The sequence below is a fragment of the Oenanthe melanoleuca genome, chromosome 7 (genome assembly GCF_029582105.1).
Source record: "Oenanthe melanoleuca isolate GR-GAL-2019-014 chromosome 7, OMel1.0, whole genome shotgun sequence".
Classification (NCBI taxonomy): domain Eukaryota; kingdom Metazoa; phylum Chordata; class Aves; order Passeriformes; family Muscicapidae; genus Oenanthe; species Oenanthe melanoleuca.
This window is the reverse complement of record NC_079341.1, coordinates 18,536,678-18,555,016: the sequence shown is the minus strand read 5'-3', so window position 1 is coordinate 18,555,016 and position 18,339 is coordinate 18,536,678. Positions and strand designations below refer to the sequence as shown.

The 18,339-nt window shown below is 38.2% G+C and overlaps 2 protein-coding genes across 4 annotated transcripts in view; one reads left to right on the top strand and one right to left on the bottom strand.

Moving 5' to 3' along the window:
* CERS6 (ceramide synthase 6) overlaps positions 1 to 9,696 on the top strand; it is an 89,779-nt gene extending 80,083 nt beyond the window's left edge. Inside the window, exons 9-11 of one of the 2 annotated variants that reach the window (XM_056496319.1) lie at positions 617 to 773; positions 1,741 to 1,764; positions 3,732 to 9,696. In XM_056496319.1, the coding sequence (XP_056352294.1) occupies positions 617 to 773; positions 1,741 to 1,764; positions 3,732 to 3,893 (343 nt within the window). In that variant the 3' untranslated portion in view covers positions 3,894 to 9,696. The remainder of the gene's footprint in view (positions 1 to 616; positions 774 to 1,740; positions 1,765 to 3,731) is intronic. The other variant, XM_056496320.1, reaches the window with a different exon arrangement.
* A 5,089-nt stretch (positions 9,697 to 14,785) lies between these two features.
* Positions 14,786 to 18,217, bottom strand: SPC25 (SPC25 component of NDC80 kinetochore complex). 2 transcript variants are annotated; one of them, XM_056496318.1, is made up of 7 exons: positions 18,150 to 18,217; positions 17,704 to 17,872; positions 17,550 to 17,615; positions 16,628 to 16,774; positions 16,376 to 16,480; positions 15,992 to 16,090; positions 14,786 to 15,037 (listed from the first exon to the last, which is right to left on the bottom strand). In XM_056496318.1, the coding sequence occupies exons 2-7, from the start codon at positions 17,855 to 17,857 to the stop codon at positions 14,904 to 14,906; spliced, it is 705 nt and encodes a 234-aa protein (XP_056352293.1). In that variant the 5' UTR covers positions 17,858 to 17,872; positions 18,150 to 18,217; the 3' UTR covers positions 14,786 to 14,903. The 2 variants fall into 2 exon arrangements, with proteins under 2 accessions (XP_056352293.1, XP_056352292.1); XM_056496317.1 differs by lacking the exon at positions 18,150 to 18,217 and adding an exon at positions 17,952 to 18,143.
* Between the last annotated feature and the right edge of the window lie 122 nt (positions 18,218 to 18,339).

The following is an 18,339-nucleotide window of genomic DNA, read 5'->3' as shown; positions in this document are numbered from 1 at the left end:
TAGATCTAGTCTGAATCTACCCTCTTTAGCTTTATACCACTAGCCATTGCTTTATGCCCTACTAAAAAACTTTATCCCAGTGTTTTTATAAGTTTTTATAAGTGCAATAAGGTCTCCCATCCCTCACTGCCCCATTGTCCCCCTGTCCTATCTGTAACTGCTAAGCCTCTCCCTTGGTTGTACATAAGTGGTATGCATTTTGTGCAAAAAGTGGCTAATAATGAGGGCACCAAACCCCTACTGAAGGCAGTTGAGATGAAATAATTTTACTTCAAAAACATGGAAGACAGTAATTTTTGTTACCAATCAGGGAAGGAGTTACTTGAGTCAGCCAACACCTGCTAGCTCTGTAGATGAAGAGAAGGAATGCACACTGAGGATCTTTGTTTTCTGTACGCAATGCTTACAAATCAAGTTAAATATTGAAAGCAACATTTTGATGTTGTTTCTCTCTGGAGACAATTGCATTATTCAGTCCAAGTCACTATTAGTTTGAAAACTAACTGTCCCTGTGGATCCCATCTAATCAAGCACTTGTTTCGATTTAAAAATAACTTCTTTGAGATTGTTGGCTTAAATAAAGTGTTATTACTTTTCTGTTCATTTTTTTTCCTAGGATATTAAATACGACGTTGTTTGAACTGTATGAAGCTCTGGGAAATTTTCCTGCCTTATGGGTCCTCAATGTACTGCTTATAGTTCTTCAAATTCTGCACTGTTTTTGGTCTTACTTAATCATAAAGGCAGCCTACAGAGCTATTTCAAAGGGCAAGGTAAATCAGCATGGTTCTGTTTCATGATTTTAAGTTTTTCATTATCAATACAAGTCACTTTTTGTTTGGTTTAGGTTTTTTTTCCTAATCCATAACATGCTACTGAAGACATGTCATGTTTTAAATAAACTCTCTTTCCTTTCTACGAAACTTTTTCCCCCTCCTAATGATTGTCAGATAAATTAATAATTCTCTGTATAGTGATTGCCTTAATATTTGCTTCTGCACTTCTTTCTTCACAACGTGGTACACTGAACTAAACTACATTAGGGAAATCAGATGAAAGAAACCCAACAAGTAAACTTTTCTAGGGGCTGCACTTCTTTACAATAGTTGTTAGCAAAATGTTAATTTCACAGCTGGAAGTGATAGCAAAATGAAATTCTGCTGCATTTGCTAGTAGCAAAGTTACAGATCACAGCCTCTTCTGGGTTTTGGTATTAATGAGGTATTGCAAAGAGCTATTTCTAGTATTCCCAGAGCAAGACTGTTTGGGCTAGAATTTACTGTCTTGCTGCCAGTGGTACACTTGACAGGAAGATGTTACTCCCAGAAACACTAACCCCATTACAATTGCTGTGCAGACACAGGGCTTATGTGCAGATGGTAGAACTAATCCTTACAGATCATGTAAAGTCAGGACACTTTGCCCTTAAAGAGCAGAGTGCATTGGTGTGACTTACCCCAAAAGTGAACGGAATTGTTCTCCAGAAAATTGCTTTCTATGAATGTACTGGAGAGCTCAGCCATGCACTGGCACAGCCCAAAATCTGCCACTCAGTCTGTGAAAGGCAGTGCATTCACAAGCTGTATTTTGCCTGGAAGCCATGCTTTAGTCTCCTCTTCTTTAAGCAATTATTAGCCTCACCTGTCCTGTCTGAATTATACCTTCAAAGTGACTTCAAAGACTGCTTCCTACTCTCTCTTACTCTGCTTGTTTATCCTTTCCCTTGTGCTGTGCTGGAAGACTGGGAAGTGGAACCCCTTGCACGTAAGTTTCTTTAAATTTACTATGCAAAAGATTTATTCCGACAACACTGGTATTTGTAGTTTGGGTTGGTTTAGTTCTTTTAATTTGTAGTTTCTGCTTTGTATTTATATATTTATTTATGTATTTATATATTTAAGTAAAGACTGTCTTTAAAGGCTGTTTTTACTTCTAGACTATGCATCACCTAAAACCATTCAAACCCACTTCTATCTGTAGTATCTGTCTGCTATTATGCTGCACCTTTTTTACATACAGGGATAGATAGATAGATAGATAGATAGATAGATAGATAGATAGATAGATAGATAGATAGATAGATAGATAGATTAGATAGACAGATGGATGGATGAGTGTGTGTGCATACATATAATTTTATATATATATATATATATATCTCAGCAGGATAAGCATCTGCTCTGTCAGCATTCAGGACACACACTTGAGACTGTAAATCCTTCACCTGTAGTTGTAACAATTGCATAAGAGAAAACTGAGATTGTACAGAGTTAGAGCAGAGTTAGACACTTGCAGAAACACAGTGACCAGGTTAGAGATGGATATGTATGACATATATACAGAGGATTAATCTTCCTTCAGATCTTAACTTACTTCCTCACTTGCAATGCCATTCTTTCTATTTCTGCAATAGAAATAAGAACTGTTTTCACAGCACTTTACACATATCTTGTAGATACGTACTAAGTACTGCAAGATGCTGCATTCATATCAGGTTTTAAGTGAAAAGACCCTGCTTTGTTGCTGCATTTTAAAAATAAGGAGAGCAGATCCCATGTTTAGCAGAACTGGCTATAGCATAGAATCTTATTTTGATTTTTATCTTTGGGGCAGGACTCTAGCAGAAAAATTGGCAGTAAATCTATTGGGAGAATTTAAGTTTATGCAGAATTGTTCAGTCATCTGGTGTGCCTTCACATAGATCACAGGTGCTCAGTACTGTATGCTGAGACCATTCTCTTCTGTCTGATAAGGATATAATTCTAAGTGTATTTCTGTACTCCCACCAGGTGCAATATAAAAGTCCCTTTATATGAAAGACACTGAAGTAGCCTATTAATTGAAGGTCTGTAAATTATGGAACCAAATTTCTGACCTCAGCTGAAGCCCAGTTTCACAGGTTTCAGAACTCTGGGCTTGCTAGACATTGACATTAAAAACTTTACTTATTGTGAGCTGCATGGGAAGTGTTTTCTTATTTTGCTGGTTCCAAGCAGAATAGTGTCACTCAGGTACTGTGATATTGCAAGTACAACACTGGGAGCCCCAAAGGCAAATGGTTCTTTCTGAGATGAGAGTGGAATTCTCATGAAGACTTTCCAGAGGAGAGGAGGATTACTGTAACCAAAAAAATTACACACAGTGGCCCTGTTCTTTAAGTGCCATTCTGCAAGTGCCATTCTCACCACTTATCTGAAGTTATAGACTGAAGTTTTATTTCAAGCAGTACTGGTGTCTCCTCCTGCAAGCACACAGCATTGTTCCCTAGAGCCATGTGGTCTCCAGTGAGTTGGGAGATAAGGAAGTTGTGTAGAACATTTTGTATTACCAGGTCAAAGAGCAGCACTCCAAATGAAGGACAGGAAATAAAGTAGTTATTAGGAGGGCAGAGGGACTGAGCCTAGGTTGAATTTGGGAGCTTGGATTGTTTATGTTGCAATAACTGTTGTTTTCCGTTATTGCAAAACCCTTTGCCTTGAGCATTTTGCCATACTACCCTCAGTGCACCAGTGCTGAGCTCTCACCCTGTCTTTGTATGTGGTGTATGTATGTGCAGACATCTGTGTTTGAAGTGAGTGCAGGCAGGCAAAGGCAGAGTAGTGTGCCAGAGCTGAGATTGCCTTCAAAGCTCAAATTGAAAAAAAGTGTGAATTCTCTGATTCTCTTGAACCAAGAATCTGAGTTGTTTCCTTACAGTCACCTCCTGCCTACTTCTTTTCCATATTCTACAGGTAGCAAAGGATGCCCGAAGTGATGTTGAGTCAAGCTCAGATGAGGAAGAAACAGTACCTCGCTCAAAGGTCCCGCACAGCACTGTCACCACGAACGGGACCAGTGGTGCCAATGGGACAAACGGGTATCTTACTGCTGCCACTTCCTCAGAGGAGCATTAATCCTGCAGTTCAATCATGAGACACGAACAGAATGAACTGTTTGCTACTGGAAGTAAATTATAAGTTGTGAATGCGGTTTATTCATGTATTTCAGCATCAGAAAAAATTAGGAGTATCAAAGCATTCTGATAGCGCACTGCCATATTTCTTGTTTGTGAATGAAGACAGCACACCATTCTGTATAAGTAGGCATGCTGTATGTGTATGTAACTGACACAATGGGAGCAGTATTTTCACTTGTACTGTCCGAAATATTATTTATTTTTTATTCTTTTGGGAACTTCTGGACAAAAGGGAATATCCATTCTCAAACTTCGTGTCTTGGATTCTCAGTAATGGAGAGCATCATGCTCAGATCTCTTCTGTCCATCCCTGTTGCTTTTGCTGAATCTGCTATAAGTAATAGTTGCTTGGTTTGTTACTTACAGTAAGATAGAACATAGCTTTATAGATTTTAGATCTGCTTCAGATATTTTTGCTATCTTTGTGTTTTAAAATACTGGTTTTGAAATTGCTTATCAAATCACAGTTACTGTTCCTCCAAAATAATTTGGGAAAAAAAAATGTGGCAATTGTGGGATATTATTTTAGCGTAATTCAAAATTCAATTTGGTGGTTAATTGCATTAGAAGTAGACTTGATTTTTTGTGCAAATACCCAGAAGCATTGTTGTCAGCACTTAGGATAAATTCATTCTTACCTTTTTTTTGGCCTTTCAATTTTTGACCTCTACAGATTTTAGTTTTTTGCAAAGATTCCATGTAAAAAGGTGTTTCTTCAAATGCACCATTCTGAATCCAGACTTAACTCCTGAAACTGTTCTTGCATGTTCACCTGATTGAGAGCAGAGGTATAATGGAAAAAACAGCAGATGAAAAGTTCATTTCTTCCTTGGACACAGGTCAGTCTAGGTATTGTTCTCAAAATTATTGCCACTTCTTTGGCAGGGTGAAAAGAAAGAAGGCAGAAGGTCATACATTACTAGAATTAGTTTATTTTAAATGTGTGAAAACTTGAGCAAAATTCACTTCACGTGATCTACAGTAATCTTTGAATGCTCAGCAGTATTTCATCACCTCTACAAATAAAATTAGGGGGCGTCTGTAAAATATTTTTGCATTCCTTTTTCATCCAAGATTTACAAATAGTGTCCCAAAGAAGACAAAGTAACACCCTAAGTAAACATCTTTTTGAGCATTATATGCGTACTTCTTCCAGTCTCTAGATCAAAGTTTGATGCTAAGGATCATACAGCTCTTGCAGGACACTCTTCTGTGATTTGTAACAGCAGTGCCAAAAGTAGGCAGGGCTCTTGGGTAACAGACTCTATGCAACCTATTGTTCAACAGTATTGTGTGGGCACACAGAACCAATGTGCTTATAGACCAAAGACTTACATACATGTACACATACACATATATATATGTGTGTGTATGTATATATACACATATACATTCACACATACATATATATATAAGCTACAAAAATAAAGGAAGGAAAAAACCAGGAAAAAAAATCTTAAGCATGTCTTCTATATACAAAGGGATTGGAGTGCTGTGTTCAGCTGGAAACTTGAGACGAGGTAATTTCTGATTCCTTCCACCTATGCAAATAGTAAAATATAAATGGTTTCTGACACCATAAAACATGTTTAAAGACAATTTTATACAGACTTCATTGAAGAAAGTTGTGCTGTCACTTCTTTCTTTTGAAAACAGATTTGTCCTATTCTACTGATCACTCTTGAAAACTTCTAAAACTTCTATTATCTATAGAAACTCCTGTGTGTTAGGAAAAAAAGAGGTCTGTGTATTAGGAAGGAAGTGTGCTAAAAGCAAGGTTGGAATGGCATCAGTGGAAACAGTACCTCAACTTAGTAAATAATAAAGGCAAGAAAACTCATAAATTGTAAATCAGAAAAGATCTGTCAGTTCTACTACCCACAGAACATCTTTTGAAAAAGCCAGATTACCCTGTAATCCAGCAGCTGCATAGTTTATATGTCCATGAGTACATCTGAGGGAGCAAGGGAGCCTTACTTAAATCTTCTTCTCCCCAGAAAGTTTCTCTGCCTCTAATTTTTTTCATCTGTCTCCTGTGCATTTGATTTCTTAGTTATCTGCAAGGCAGGTTATGGATATCAAAATATGCTGATTTCAATAGAAAGTATCTTATCCATGGTGTTTGCAGCTGTGTAGTAATTACTGTAAAAATGATGCCAAGATTTTAAAATAAAAACATCCTGGGATATATTAAATTAAGATTATAATTTGTGAAATCTGACCTGCTAAAATGGTAATGGACAATATCAGTTTAAATACACCTCTTTCATGGTATTGATTACTACCTCCACTGAACCATTTCCCTTCTGCAAAATGGTTAAAAAAATGTCATTCTGGCAAAGTATTTTATCTTACATGAGAACAGAGTGTTGCTCTGAACTGTCAGCATGCACAACATAGACCACATGCTGCAATGGTGATGATACCAGGGCATAGAGAAATCCCCAACAACAATCTCTGTGCCAGAGGCCTTTAGTTCCTGTTGGTCCTCTTCAGCAATGCTCTGTAATGTTCATTCAGATGTAGGGTCAAGGCTACAACCCTTGACATGATTTACCATCGTTACATATGCTGTTAGGGTATCATAGAATCATAGAATGTTAAGGGTTGGAAGGGACGTTGAAGATCATCTAGTCCCAACCCCCCTGCCATGAGCAGGGACACTTCACACTAGACCAGGTTGCTCAAGATCTTATCTAACCTGGCCTTGAACACTGCCAGGGTTGGGGCATCCACAGCTTCCCTGGACAAGTTGTTCAGTATCTTACCACTCCTGAAGTAAAGAATTTCTTTCTAATAGCTAACCTAAACTTTACTCCTCTTTGTTCCAATCCTCTTATCAACTTCATGGCCCTTTTCTGGATGTGCTCCAACAGTTCCATGTCCTTCTTATGTTGGGGACACCAGACCTGGCTGCAGTACTCTGGGTGGAATCTCTTGAGAGCAGAGGCACAGAATCCCCTCCCCTGCCCTGCTGTCCACTCTCCTGTGGATGCAGGCCAGGATACATTTGGCTTTCTGGGCTGCGAGTGCACACTGATGGCTCATGTTGAGTTTTTCATCAACCATCACCCCCAAGTTTCTCCACAGGGTTACTCTAAATCACTTCTACATCCAACCTGTAGGAGTGCCTGGGACTGGTACAACCCAGGAATAGGACTTTGCACTTGGCTTGCTTGAACTTTATGAGGTTTCCATCAACCCTCCTCTCAAGCCTGTCAAGGTCCCTTGATCCCTTACTGTTAAAAGGTGCATCTGGGATTTAAACTTCCTTTAAAGTTTAAGTTGCATCTGTGATATGCTAAAGCATGTATGCAGTTATCTTGGTTCAGCTAGCACCCAATGACATAGTTCTTCTTTAAAATCTTGGCTTTATGGAGTCTGTTCTTAGCAGTCTAGGATAAACTTCATACAGATATGTCTGGAAAGTAAGTTAGGTAAGAGATTCAAATGACATGTTTGGGGAAATAGGCTAAGAGGAAGCCTTAAGAACTTCAGCAACCTTTGCTAAACAATGATCTTTCAGGTTTATCATAAAAATTATCAATTCATACTTTTTTTCTGTCTCTAGCAGGAAGGACCAAGTGATTTAATGATCAGACATGGCAGTGTGCTTTAATTCATCATTTTAACTAATGGGTGCAAAAACTTTGGCTTCATCTTCCACTCTGCAGAGAAAATGCCATGCAATTGTTTCCTCTTTCATTTGAACTTGTTTGTTTTTCTGATGAAGAGCTTTGCAAGGTGCATTTGGAGGTCATCAAGTATTTAGAGGTTAATTACACATATTTAGAATATTCACTGAAATTATTCGCATGGTTCATGGTAAATGTGAGACCTTAAAAGGTTCTGTATATTCACACTTTTTGTAGAATTGTCATTTAGTAATTCTAGAAATGAGAGTTTGTACTCTATAACCTCTGTCTTTGAGTTCTATGCTCCTTGTTTATAGTACAGTACATGACACAGTGGTTGAGATGTCAAAGTAGAAAAATGAGGAAATTAGAGTTTATTAGTAAATAGTAAAAATTTGTCTTCTCTCCTAGACAGCCCAGATTATGGTAAAATAAGATTCAGGTTTCTCTTTGTGTACCGTTTCCTATATTGGCATATTTTGTATCAAAAGAAGAATACATGGTAGGTTGTTGGTTTTGTTTGGTTGTTTTTCATAAAGAAAAACAGAGCAGAAAATGGTAAAAATACCTGATCAAAAAACAAGGGTGGACATTGGAGTGTTTTGGGTTTTGATCAATGTTAAGTAGTGCTAGTTTTAAAATACCAAAGTGCCCCATGCTGTTTCCTTGTTGCCCTTTTGTAGTTTTTTCTATCTGTTATTTAATGATTCCAGCAGAATTGGTACAGGTGTCACAGCTTCTTATCTCCTGACTCAGCCTGTGACCATTCTGTGACCGTGTGATTGCCAATGCCAAATGCTTTTTCTGAGACCCAAGTACATGCACTAAAGCTTTGCTTAAAGTTAAGTGATTCTTGTCTTAAATCTGTACCTGATTCAGGTGAAAATCACTTTCTGGTTCTGAACAGGACATGAGGGTGAAAGCCATGACCCTGCAGCACATGTCACTGATGATCAATGCTGGTTGATTGAGACACTCTGTGTTTTACAGAGTGCTCTAGTAGGAAGCCTAATGCCCATGTCATTCATTTTCTCATTACCACAGCCTTCTGCATCTCAGAGGAATATGGGCTACCATTGGTTTTATACAGCTGATGCTTTGGTATTTTTTTAATCTCTTTGCTACAACTCATTTTTGTATGTCTCCTATTGTCTACTTCCTGTGACATTTGTGGGAGAGGAGTATTAAATACTTTTTACCCTTCCTGTAATGTAGACTCTCTTAGGCCTAACTTCAATGTTCTGCAAACTACAGTTGCCTTTAAATCATGAAGCAAAACCAGTTTGTATTACTTGTTTTGACTGGTTTTGATTTGGAACAGAGACCTAATGGGAACTTCAGTAAGACAATATTATTATTTTTTCTCTTTTCTTTTAAAAAGCTCTAGTGGAGGTTTGGAAAGGTGGTGTACATGTATTGCCTTTAAAGATTTCTGATTGTAGTTGCAATGAAAACACAGTGTTTGAGTGTGTCTCTACAGAATTCTCAATCTTTGAAATTTCTTTCAATTAAAAAACTGAGGAAATACCATGAAAGTGGTATTCATTTGGGAGTCATGTCAGTGATCACACATGACAGACAAAAGGCAAGAAATACTGTCTTACATGAGTTTAAATGGGTGCAACAAAACACATTTTCTGGCTTCTGCTGAGCTTCAACTTTTTTCTGTTCTGGGGTTTAACTTTACACAAGCTCTCATACCATACTGTGCATGTTGACTGCTGCAAGTCAGAGTGAGGCAGTTGACACATTTTCACCTGTGTTTTCATGACAATCCTGTGCTTGGGCAACTCTTTCAGAAATGTGGTGATGTGTAGGAACTCCACTGTTCTGGATACAGTGATGCACTAGCTAGAAGTCCTTTCAATGTTTAGCTATTGTGTGGAACTTTGGGAGTTATTTTGTCTTTTATTTGACTGGGTTTGGGGTTTTTTCTAATACAGAGAACAATTATTCCTCATAAAATCTCTGGAACAAACCAGTATTGTGGGCTATTTTAATTTGGAGACACTTTCATAATAAACATAAGTATTAGAAATGTAGTTTTTGTTTTCTTATTTTTTCTATGAGAAACAGACAATGTTTTCCTTGGTCTGCACTACTCTTGCAACTTGTCCAAGCACCCAGCCCAAAGAGAGCTAATGTTTAGCACAGAAGAACTCCTCTATAAAATTTGACAGGTAACTATTATAGATTGCTAACTGCATTATTTGGGAGAAGAGTGGGTTGCTAACAGTAAAGGCAAACAGCAGGAGCAGTTGGGAACAGTAAACTATCTTGTATAAACTGCATTCACATCAACTGTGAATTTTATATTTTGATTCAATGGGATGCCATTGAAGCATCAACATTTAGTAAAGGTGATCCCTAGTGTACTACAGTCCCAAGCAGTCTTTCAGAATTGTGGACTAACCTTAGAGAAGGCTGTAGCCTAAAATGACAGGTAATTGCTGCAGAGTTGCAGTTGACAGCATTGAGAATTGCATGCCAGAAGAGGATTTTCCTCTTTCCTTTAGAAACATGAGTTTATCTGATGGCTTATCTACCCTTGCAGTAAGTGTAGGAAAATACAGGCCAGTAAGTCATGCTGATATAATACTAAAAAAAATACAATTACTTCATTGCCTTTCCATTGTGAGATTGTGTCATACATGGAGTTTAGACAAGCAAATTTCTCTCATTAGCTTTGCATGGGAAGGTAAGTATTCATTGTTTGCCTGTTTTTAACCTATGAGGTAAGCATTTACATTAATCTATTGTGCTGTAACTTAGCAAGTAAACCACCCACAAGGTCACCTATCACTTCGAGCTATTCCTTGGTTAGCCAAAAGGTTAATGTATGCAGTCTTCTATTTAAAGCCTGGATTCCTTTATGGGAATTGCAGTTGCCATCAATATGAAGTGTAGCATGCTTCTGAATCAAAATAATGATACATCACTGGTGTTCCAACAGACCTGTTTCTCTGCCCAGCCAGTTACTCCAGCTGAAGCTGTGGTGTAGAAGATAATGGATAATGAAGAATTGAGCCCATGATCCAGTAGCCATTGAGCCAAGTCAGTCAAAGAGTGTATTTCCATGTAGAGAGTTATCCATCAGTCACAAAACAGGTGAGTCAATAGCAATTAGCATTGTTAAACATGCTGTGACTGAACAGGAAGAAAATCACACTGATGCTAATTGTATCTTATTTCAATGAATCATTTCAGTGCATAACTATATATATGTATAAAACATAATATGAAAAACCACCACACACTTGCATGACTAAACACTATTTTTAGCTTCTGTCAGTATCCCCAAAAACTTTTGAATGTGTAGCTCAATTAGTCCAAATTTGAAAGGGAGATACTGTGTTGCAGTTATCCCTATCCTTATAATGTACTTAGTCAGCAGGCAGGTAAGAGAACCACAGATCAATCCACTGGACGAAGGGTAGGCAGGGTGCAACTGGTGCCCTGCACCTTTAGCAGCAGCAAAGCAGGAGCCAAACTGGCATAACTCAGGAATGGTTCTGTGGCTCTGATCCTTAGACTGTAAAGAAGAGCTGAGATATTGCAATGAAGAGAATGGCACTGTTTAAGGGCAAACCCACAGATCTGTAGGAAATCAGGCTTCATTGCCTCTGCTTCTGCTGCAACAACTTATTTATAAGCTCAAGACTCTAAAGGGTTCTTTGTGTGTAGAGCTGTCAGAGTGATTAGGGATAATACGGATAAAAAGAATGGAGTGTCACTGTCTGGCAGTCAGAGCCATTCCTCCCAACTCTTCAGGCATACAATCCTGTTTTAGCAGTAATGTCTCATATAACTGAATTGCAACTATTGCTTTCAGAAAGGTTAAGACTAATACCACAATCATTTAGTATAGCTTATTCACATTAAAAAACATACTCTTACTCTGCCTGTGGGACTGATTTATGTGTGCATATGTTTGTTATGTCAAGTTCCACAGGGCTTTTAAAAAGTTATAAATCACAAGTGAGTTCACAGCAATGTTACAGTATTATAATGACAAAACTAATTTAGACAATTTCAAGGTACTGAATAAATTCAGTTTGACACATTATAAAAGACAGTATGACACAAGCACAGCATAACTTCCATGTCTTTTTGTTTCACAAGTGTAGCTAATACTTGTTTGCTTTTCAAAATACACCTAACAACATCCAAGAGTAACCACCTCCATTCTTGTTTGAATAGGTGTGTAAAAAAAAGTGTTCTGTTAACCAGAAAGACTCTCACAGTAATTTGATTGATCTACAAATCTGACCTCCAGCTAGCATCCAAACAATAGTGATTAAATACATTTAATACACGTGCCATTAGCACTTAATATTACTTTGTCTTCCCAGCAGTCTTTAAATTCGTAGTATATTTCCAGTATCACATAAATTCAACACTTTCCCAACAGATTTTTACAACATGAGATAAATTTGATAAGTTGCTGAGCACCAGTACATCAGCAGTTTGCTGGATGGTCAGCATTAATTCATGGCCCATGCATTTCAGACTTGACCATTGGTAGCTAAGTTGCACTTTGAAAGGGAAAGCAATGTTCAGCATTAAGCAAACTGATTTATGAAAAAAACCTTTACTGACCTTCATTAAAATCTATGCCTGCATTAAGATCCTGCTAATAAATGGAGCACCAGCATTAGCTGATTGTGTGTCACAGCCCCTAGGCTGCATATTGCTTTTGAGCTTAAGAGTTTTCCCATCTGCTCTTTGGGACATTTCAGTCTGTATCTGTGTACTATGCAGCACACCAGGTTCCCAATAACTTCATCTGTTGGGTCAGTCTATTGTGTTATCTTAGTTGTCTTTACTATTAGGTATCACTACATTGTGCAGCTTCATAACAAATAGAAAATTCCAAATTATTTAGGTGTGTGGTGTTCTATAGGCACTACATGCACATTTAAAACAAAGGTTTTAAAATGTCAATATAGATCTTCCACTGAATGAGGCTGTTTCATGAAACTCACAGGCCAGTTTTACTTGTATTTTAGAATAAGTAAAGAAGCAAATCTATTGTATACACTTTCCTAGCTTTAACCCACTTTTGAAATACCTGGCACTGTTTTAGTGGAAATAAGATCTCTGTCTGATTTGCTCTGGCAAATACAAGAAGGTACATTATTCTAGCTCCAAAAGGAGTTGTAAAGGTTTATATTACACACAATAAATATTTCAAACTTCTTGCTTTAGGCATATGCACAGGACATTTACAACCAGGTACATCACATTCTCTAGCAAATAACTTCTAAGAATGTATATTTCAATAACGTAGTTGTCACATATTTTAAGTTCTGTGCATAGTAATAGTGACAAATTCATTTTGTCACCAACTACTCATGCCTGAGATTAACAAGAAAAGACAATGGCACCAATGGCATCACTCGAGGCATTTCAGTTTCTTTCTCATGTGAATGTGATGATCAAGTCACATGTGTTACAGAGGGTGTCTGAGCAACACATATACCCTAAGTGATTAAACAGCACCATTTGAAATCATGGAAATGAGGTGGGTTTGTTCTGCCTGTCTTTTTGCTTTCATACAACAGCTGTAAACTAGTTGGCTGAGCATGCTGAAGCTTACTTTCAGAGCAGCTCAGAGGTGCTTGGCACAGACAGGAGAAGTAGAGCAAAGGTATGCTTTGAAATCAGTAGTCATTCTGGATATGAGGGCAACGCCATTGGTGAAAAGCCAGAAGGGAAGGGCTTCTGTACAAGGAAGAGACACTAACAGCACCCATAATGCCTCAGAGAGATGACACAAGTAGGAAGTGCAGAGCTGGCTCAATACATTTTTTCAAACTCCTATCTATTCTACTGACATCCATAAAAATGCCTACAGCATTCTTTTAGTGGTACAAGCAATTAGTTGAAAGAAATACCTGCAACTTAAATATTCCTGTAATCTGACTGAAAAGGAAGCAAATCCACTAATGAACAATTGAGGCCCTTGAAACCAGGTTCCCATCCCTTGCCTCTTCATCCCAGTGCCAGTTACAGAATTCCTACAGAGGACAGAGGGTTAAAGGACAAAGCAGAAACTGTGGATTTGTTTTATCTGAGATGTTATTATAATAGTGCTTAGTAATTCTCTGCTGCTGTTCTATTCCAAAATTTCAGTGTAATCAGTTGGTACCTTTACCCTTCTTACTGCTCTTTGTGTATATCTGGCTGTAACATAAGAAAAAACAATCAATAGGGCACACCAAGGAAAATGATACACTACTTAGAAAACAGCATATTATTCCCTATAGGGAAGAAGAAATGGAAGATTATCTCTTTTACTTTTTTTTTAAGTTGCACTCCTAGAAGATGAGAGGTGCAGTCTGTGGTGCATCCATCAAGCTATATACTTAAGTTTAGACAAACTAAGTAATTTAAAATACAGTTCACATCTGAGTGGGAAACATTCCCAACTGCACTAAGAATAACTGATCAGATCAGATAAGATCTGCTCACCAGATTTAAACATGCCTAAATGACTAGGTCTTACCATAGTTTTTGATTCACTAGAATTTCTAGATCTTCTTGAACTTAGTCAAGACCTCGTTTGAAACATATTTTATCAGATGAAGCATTTTCTTTCTTGTTAAAACAGTCCTTTTAAATATTCTGCAAAAACGAAAACACTTTACAAGATAGAAAAAAAATATTTTAAAGCTGAGCCCTGTGGTAGTATTAGTCTTCTTGATGAACACATGATTTATCTGTCACCACTCTACTTCATACTTTAATGTATTATACTTCAGGCTTTGCCTTGTCAAAAGATTTCCAATGACAAAGTTTAACAGATCAGAAAAAAACCAACCTTTTAGAAGCATGAATAGAAAGTCTAACACTGCAGAGTACAAGTTAGGGTAAAAATCAAGACAATGACCTATGACGCAAGTAACTGAAGTAAGTTCTAAGCTTCAGCACACCTTTTTTTAATAGGTTTCAGGCCTATTTCAACCACACAGAAACCTGAAAGACACATCCATGCTTTTGGAAAAGATACACAAAATATAGAAGGTGCTTTATTTGCTATCCCAGGAGGATAATCAAAACCACAAATCATTACTTCATTATTGCATGTAATGGATCAAAATTTACATATCCAGAGACATTCAGTTAAGGCAGCAGTTGGTGATACATTTTGGATCATTCTTCAAATAACTATCTAGATAACAGTGGACTAAAATACTGCTTTCATTATCTTTATTTAGAAATTAAGAGTCAGACATGGGTAAATACACCATTTCACCCACAGGAAGGAAATAAGAGTGCTCTACTGCCAAAAAGAGAAGTACAAAGTGGTTTCATGCAGACTGTTTATATGATAAAGCAGTGAAAGCTTTTCTGATGTTGGCAACAAATGCAGAAAAATTGTTAGTTTCTCTCAGTTTGAGTTGCAACTCTGCAATACAGTCCAGAGGAGGAGTACAGGAAGTCACTAAAATGACACAAATTTGCAAAAGATTAGACTACTATTAAAAAAAAAAAAAAAAAAAAATCACTATCAGTGTTTTTCCACACCTATGAAATCCTAATGTAGTTTGTTATCTTTTTATGTTTAGCTTCCACCTGCATTATTTTTGAGTAGTCTCATTTCCTTTCAACAAAGAGAAAGCCTCAAAAAACATAATGGGTTTTTTGATTTACTGACCTCCCACTCAGTGCTGTGCTCCTACCTGAGTTGTTAGAGCAAATCCCACTAATCCATAGCCTGCTCAAAAACTGAAATGCATTCCTAAACCATTTTGTTGCTTTGCAGGGAAGCAAATTGCAAACTGATGTAGCCCAGCATGTGACAGACTTTTAACTTCAACAGTATAAATCTGAATTAGTAAAGCCAGAAACCTGTTCAGTTCATACCTAGAGGTATGGCAGAGCCCCGGCAGCATCTTTCTACAAGCTATCCAGCACTCAAATTCCATAATTGAAATAAGATCCATATAGCCAAGCCCACTCTGAGATCCAAAAGGCTGTGCCCTTACAGAAGAGGAATGCTGGGTTTCAAGTTTTATTATTTCACCTACGTCACCCTTTTTATGCCCTCTAGGCTTCTGGAAAAAGTTGAAATATGCCTGTCAGCATACACATCTACTATAGCAGAAACAAACTACAAAATGAAACATCCTTATTCTGTATATCCTCCTTCTCCTGCTTTGCTTGATACAAAGTAAACAGCATCTCCACAAATGGAGGGCAGTAAAGATAAGCAGTTGTATTTCCATATAAGTTAACAAGATAAACATAATTAAAGAAACAGTATTACCATTGCAAGATTTTAATTCAGAAATTGGAAGATAAAATATTACAACTAAACTGCAGTTTACTCCACTCCTTTTTCCAAACACAGGTATCAGATTCACTCCTCTTATTTAAGTATTCAAAATTCACATACCTTCATAGTCCCCTTGTTCATTTATGTAAAGTGTACATATGTATGGCTTGTCAGGATCTTTGTGGTCAATGTGTCTGAATATAAACTGTAATTGCTCGTCTAAAGTAAACACAAATGGAATTAATTAACACCATTAACCTCTGCTGCAGAGTCACAATGATGACTAAAAATCACAATACAAAGTTAGTTTCAATTAATATTCTTAGAATTGACAAATTAAGCAACCCTGGTCTCTTTGCAAGGCAAATGCATTTTAATATATTTTGCCATTTAGGGGACACTTGTAGTAGCTGGACTAAGCCAACTGACCAGGTGTGTAAGCTATGTGCTCTTCACTGCACAATCCAACATGAATCCCATTATATCAGAACTACAGAAACCTACCGTGTATTCTACGCATCTCCAATCCAAGATGCTCTTTAAACAACGCTGTAATCTTGCTCACTTGTTCCACTTTCTCCTTGGCAGCTTTATTTTTAGAAGACTTTACTAGAATTTTAAAATCCATCGTAAGTATCAAAGGCAAAACAAGCACATAAAAAAACATTTAGAACAGCAGAAAAGCGATAAAGAGCAAGTGATGAAAACAACCCTTTTCAATTAAGAAAATTTACTTATTATCCCTTTCTTACTTACTTTCCATTTTCTTCCTCAACTCTTCTTTAAGCCCTTGGATGATATCAGTCAAGTTCTGCTGCTGCTCTTCTTCTTGATTTAGCTTTGATTTTATTTCTGTCAACTGCTCTTCCTTTTCTGCTACATATTTGCTCTGCTGGAGAATCTCTGAAAGGAGGCAAGAAAATATGAACATACACAGTTGATTAAGTAGGTCTCTGCTATTTAGAACTTAAGTAGCTTAAAAATATTTATATTAATAAAACAGTGGAATGAATGCTACCTTAGCTGCAGAGAGAAGTCAGCTTAACTATACCAAGACCATCAAATGAAAGCTTAAGGTGAAAGCTACTACTAAGAGAAGCTACAAAGTGTGGAGCTGTTCTGATACTTTAATCAGATGAAATTTGTTTGTGGTGCCAGCACTATATACATCTTCAAAGCATGAAGATGGTGGCTACCAGAGATAACGAAGAAAGCCAAAAATGGAAACACGGACTGATATGACAGCTGCAATAACTTTTACCTGATATTCAGAAGCTTACAAAATTCAGACAAGTTAGGCCTAGGCTAATAACAGTGTTCTCTTACTAATATGGAAAAGGCATAAATAACATCACAATACTTAGCTTTACTAAGCCATTTAATTTACTTTTCCTACTCCAATTAGAAAATTCTGATACTCTGTTGTTTTAAATACTTACACTCTATGCAGAAAACTTTTATATTTTTGCATCATCAATGAGTTTTTCAACAAATTGCTTCTGACTTGAAACTTACACTGTAAATTTACATTGTAACCAACTGATTAGGTTTGGGTTTAATTCTGTCTTCGTTCTGATGTTGTTATTTACCTTTTAAAATGTGATGCTAAACTATTATACTAGTTATACTATTCAGCTGTATTAATTTTATAAAGGTTGGACACAATAAATAACTGTACCATTTTTATACTCCCGAATTTTGTCTTTGGTCAGGTCCTCTTCTTTCAGCTTTTTGGACCATTTCTCTGTAAGGGAAAGTTACTTCAGTTATCAGGAGCAGTTTGATGACAACTTGCAAAAAGCAGAGTTAATAGGAGCATAGTGCCTTTTTACCTGAAAGAGCCTCTACAGTCTCCTTGTACAACTCTCTCAGCGCTGAAGTCTGATTGCTCTGTTCAGTGCCATGACTGATTTTAAGCTGGATCCAAAACTCCTTCATATCTCTTTCAAGGAGTGTTACTTCATCTTCCTCCTGTGCATTGCCCATAGTGCTGTACCAAACCTGTAAGAGATCAGACGCAGCGTCAGGACACGGGAGGCAGTAGGGGTAACTCAGGACAAGCGCTCAGGGCTGGTCTTACCGCCCCGCGCTGTCGTTCAAACCTCTTCGCGCAAGTTGTTTTTGTTGTTCCTATTGGCTCAGCGGGAGCCGCGTTTCCCTCGCAACTCTCCCAGCGCTCGGCTACCGCGCCAGGGGAGGCCCCGCGTCCCGGCAGCCCCGCGGCCGCCGCCGGGGTCCCGCCGCCGCCGCGCTGCGCTGAACCCGGGCCCGCACCCACCGCGTCCGAGCCGCGCCGCTTCCCGCCACCAACGGCCGCTCCTGCCCGCCCCGCAGCAAGCGCGCCGCTGATTGGCTGAGCCCGCCGCGGGCCCGCCGGGCCGTTGCTGCGGTAATGAGCGCGAGGCGGGGCCGCCGTGAGGGGCGCGGCCGCCATGGAGGGGCGGCCCGGGCGGCGCCGGGGCCGTGAG

What these genes read in the sequence shown, in the direction of transcription:
- SPC25 (XM_056496318.1), bottom strand. Translation starts at nt 17,857, where the DNA reads ATGGGCAATGCACAGGAGGAAGATGAAGTAACACTCCTTGAAAGAGAT. An exon ending in GACTGTAGAGGCTCTTTCAG is followed by an intron (nt 17,616 to 17,703) that starts GTAAAAAGGCAC and finishes TTTCCCTTACAG; the next exon opens with AGAAATGGTCCAAAAAGCTG. An exon ending in TGAACAAGGGGACTATGAAG is followed by an intron (nt 15,038 to 15,991) that starts GTATGTGAATTT and finishes GTGTCATTTTAG; the next exon opens with TGACTTCCTGTACTCCTCCT.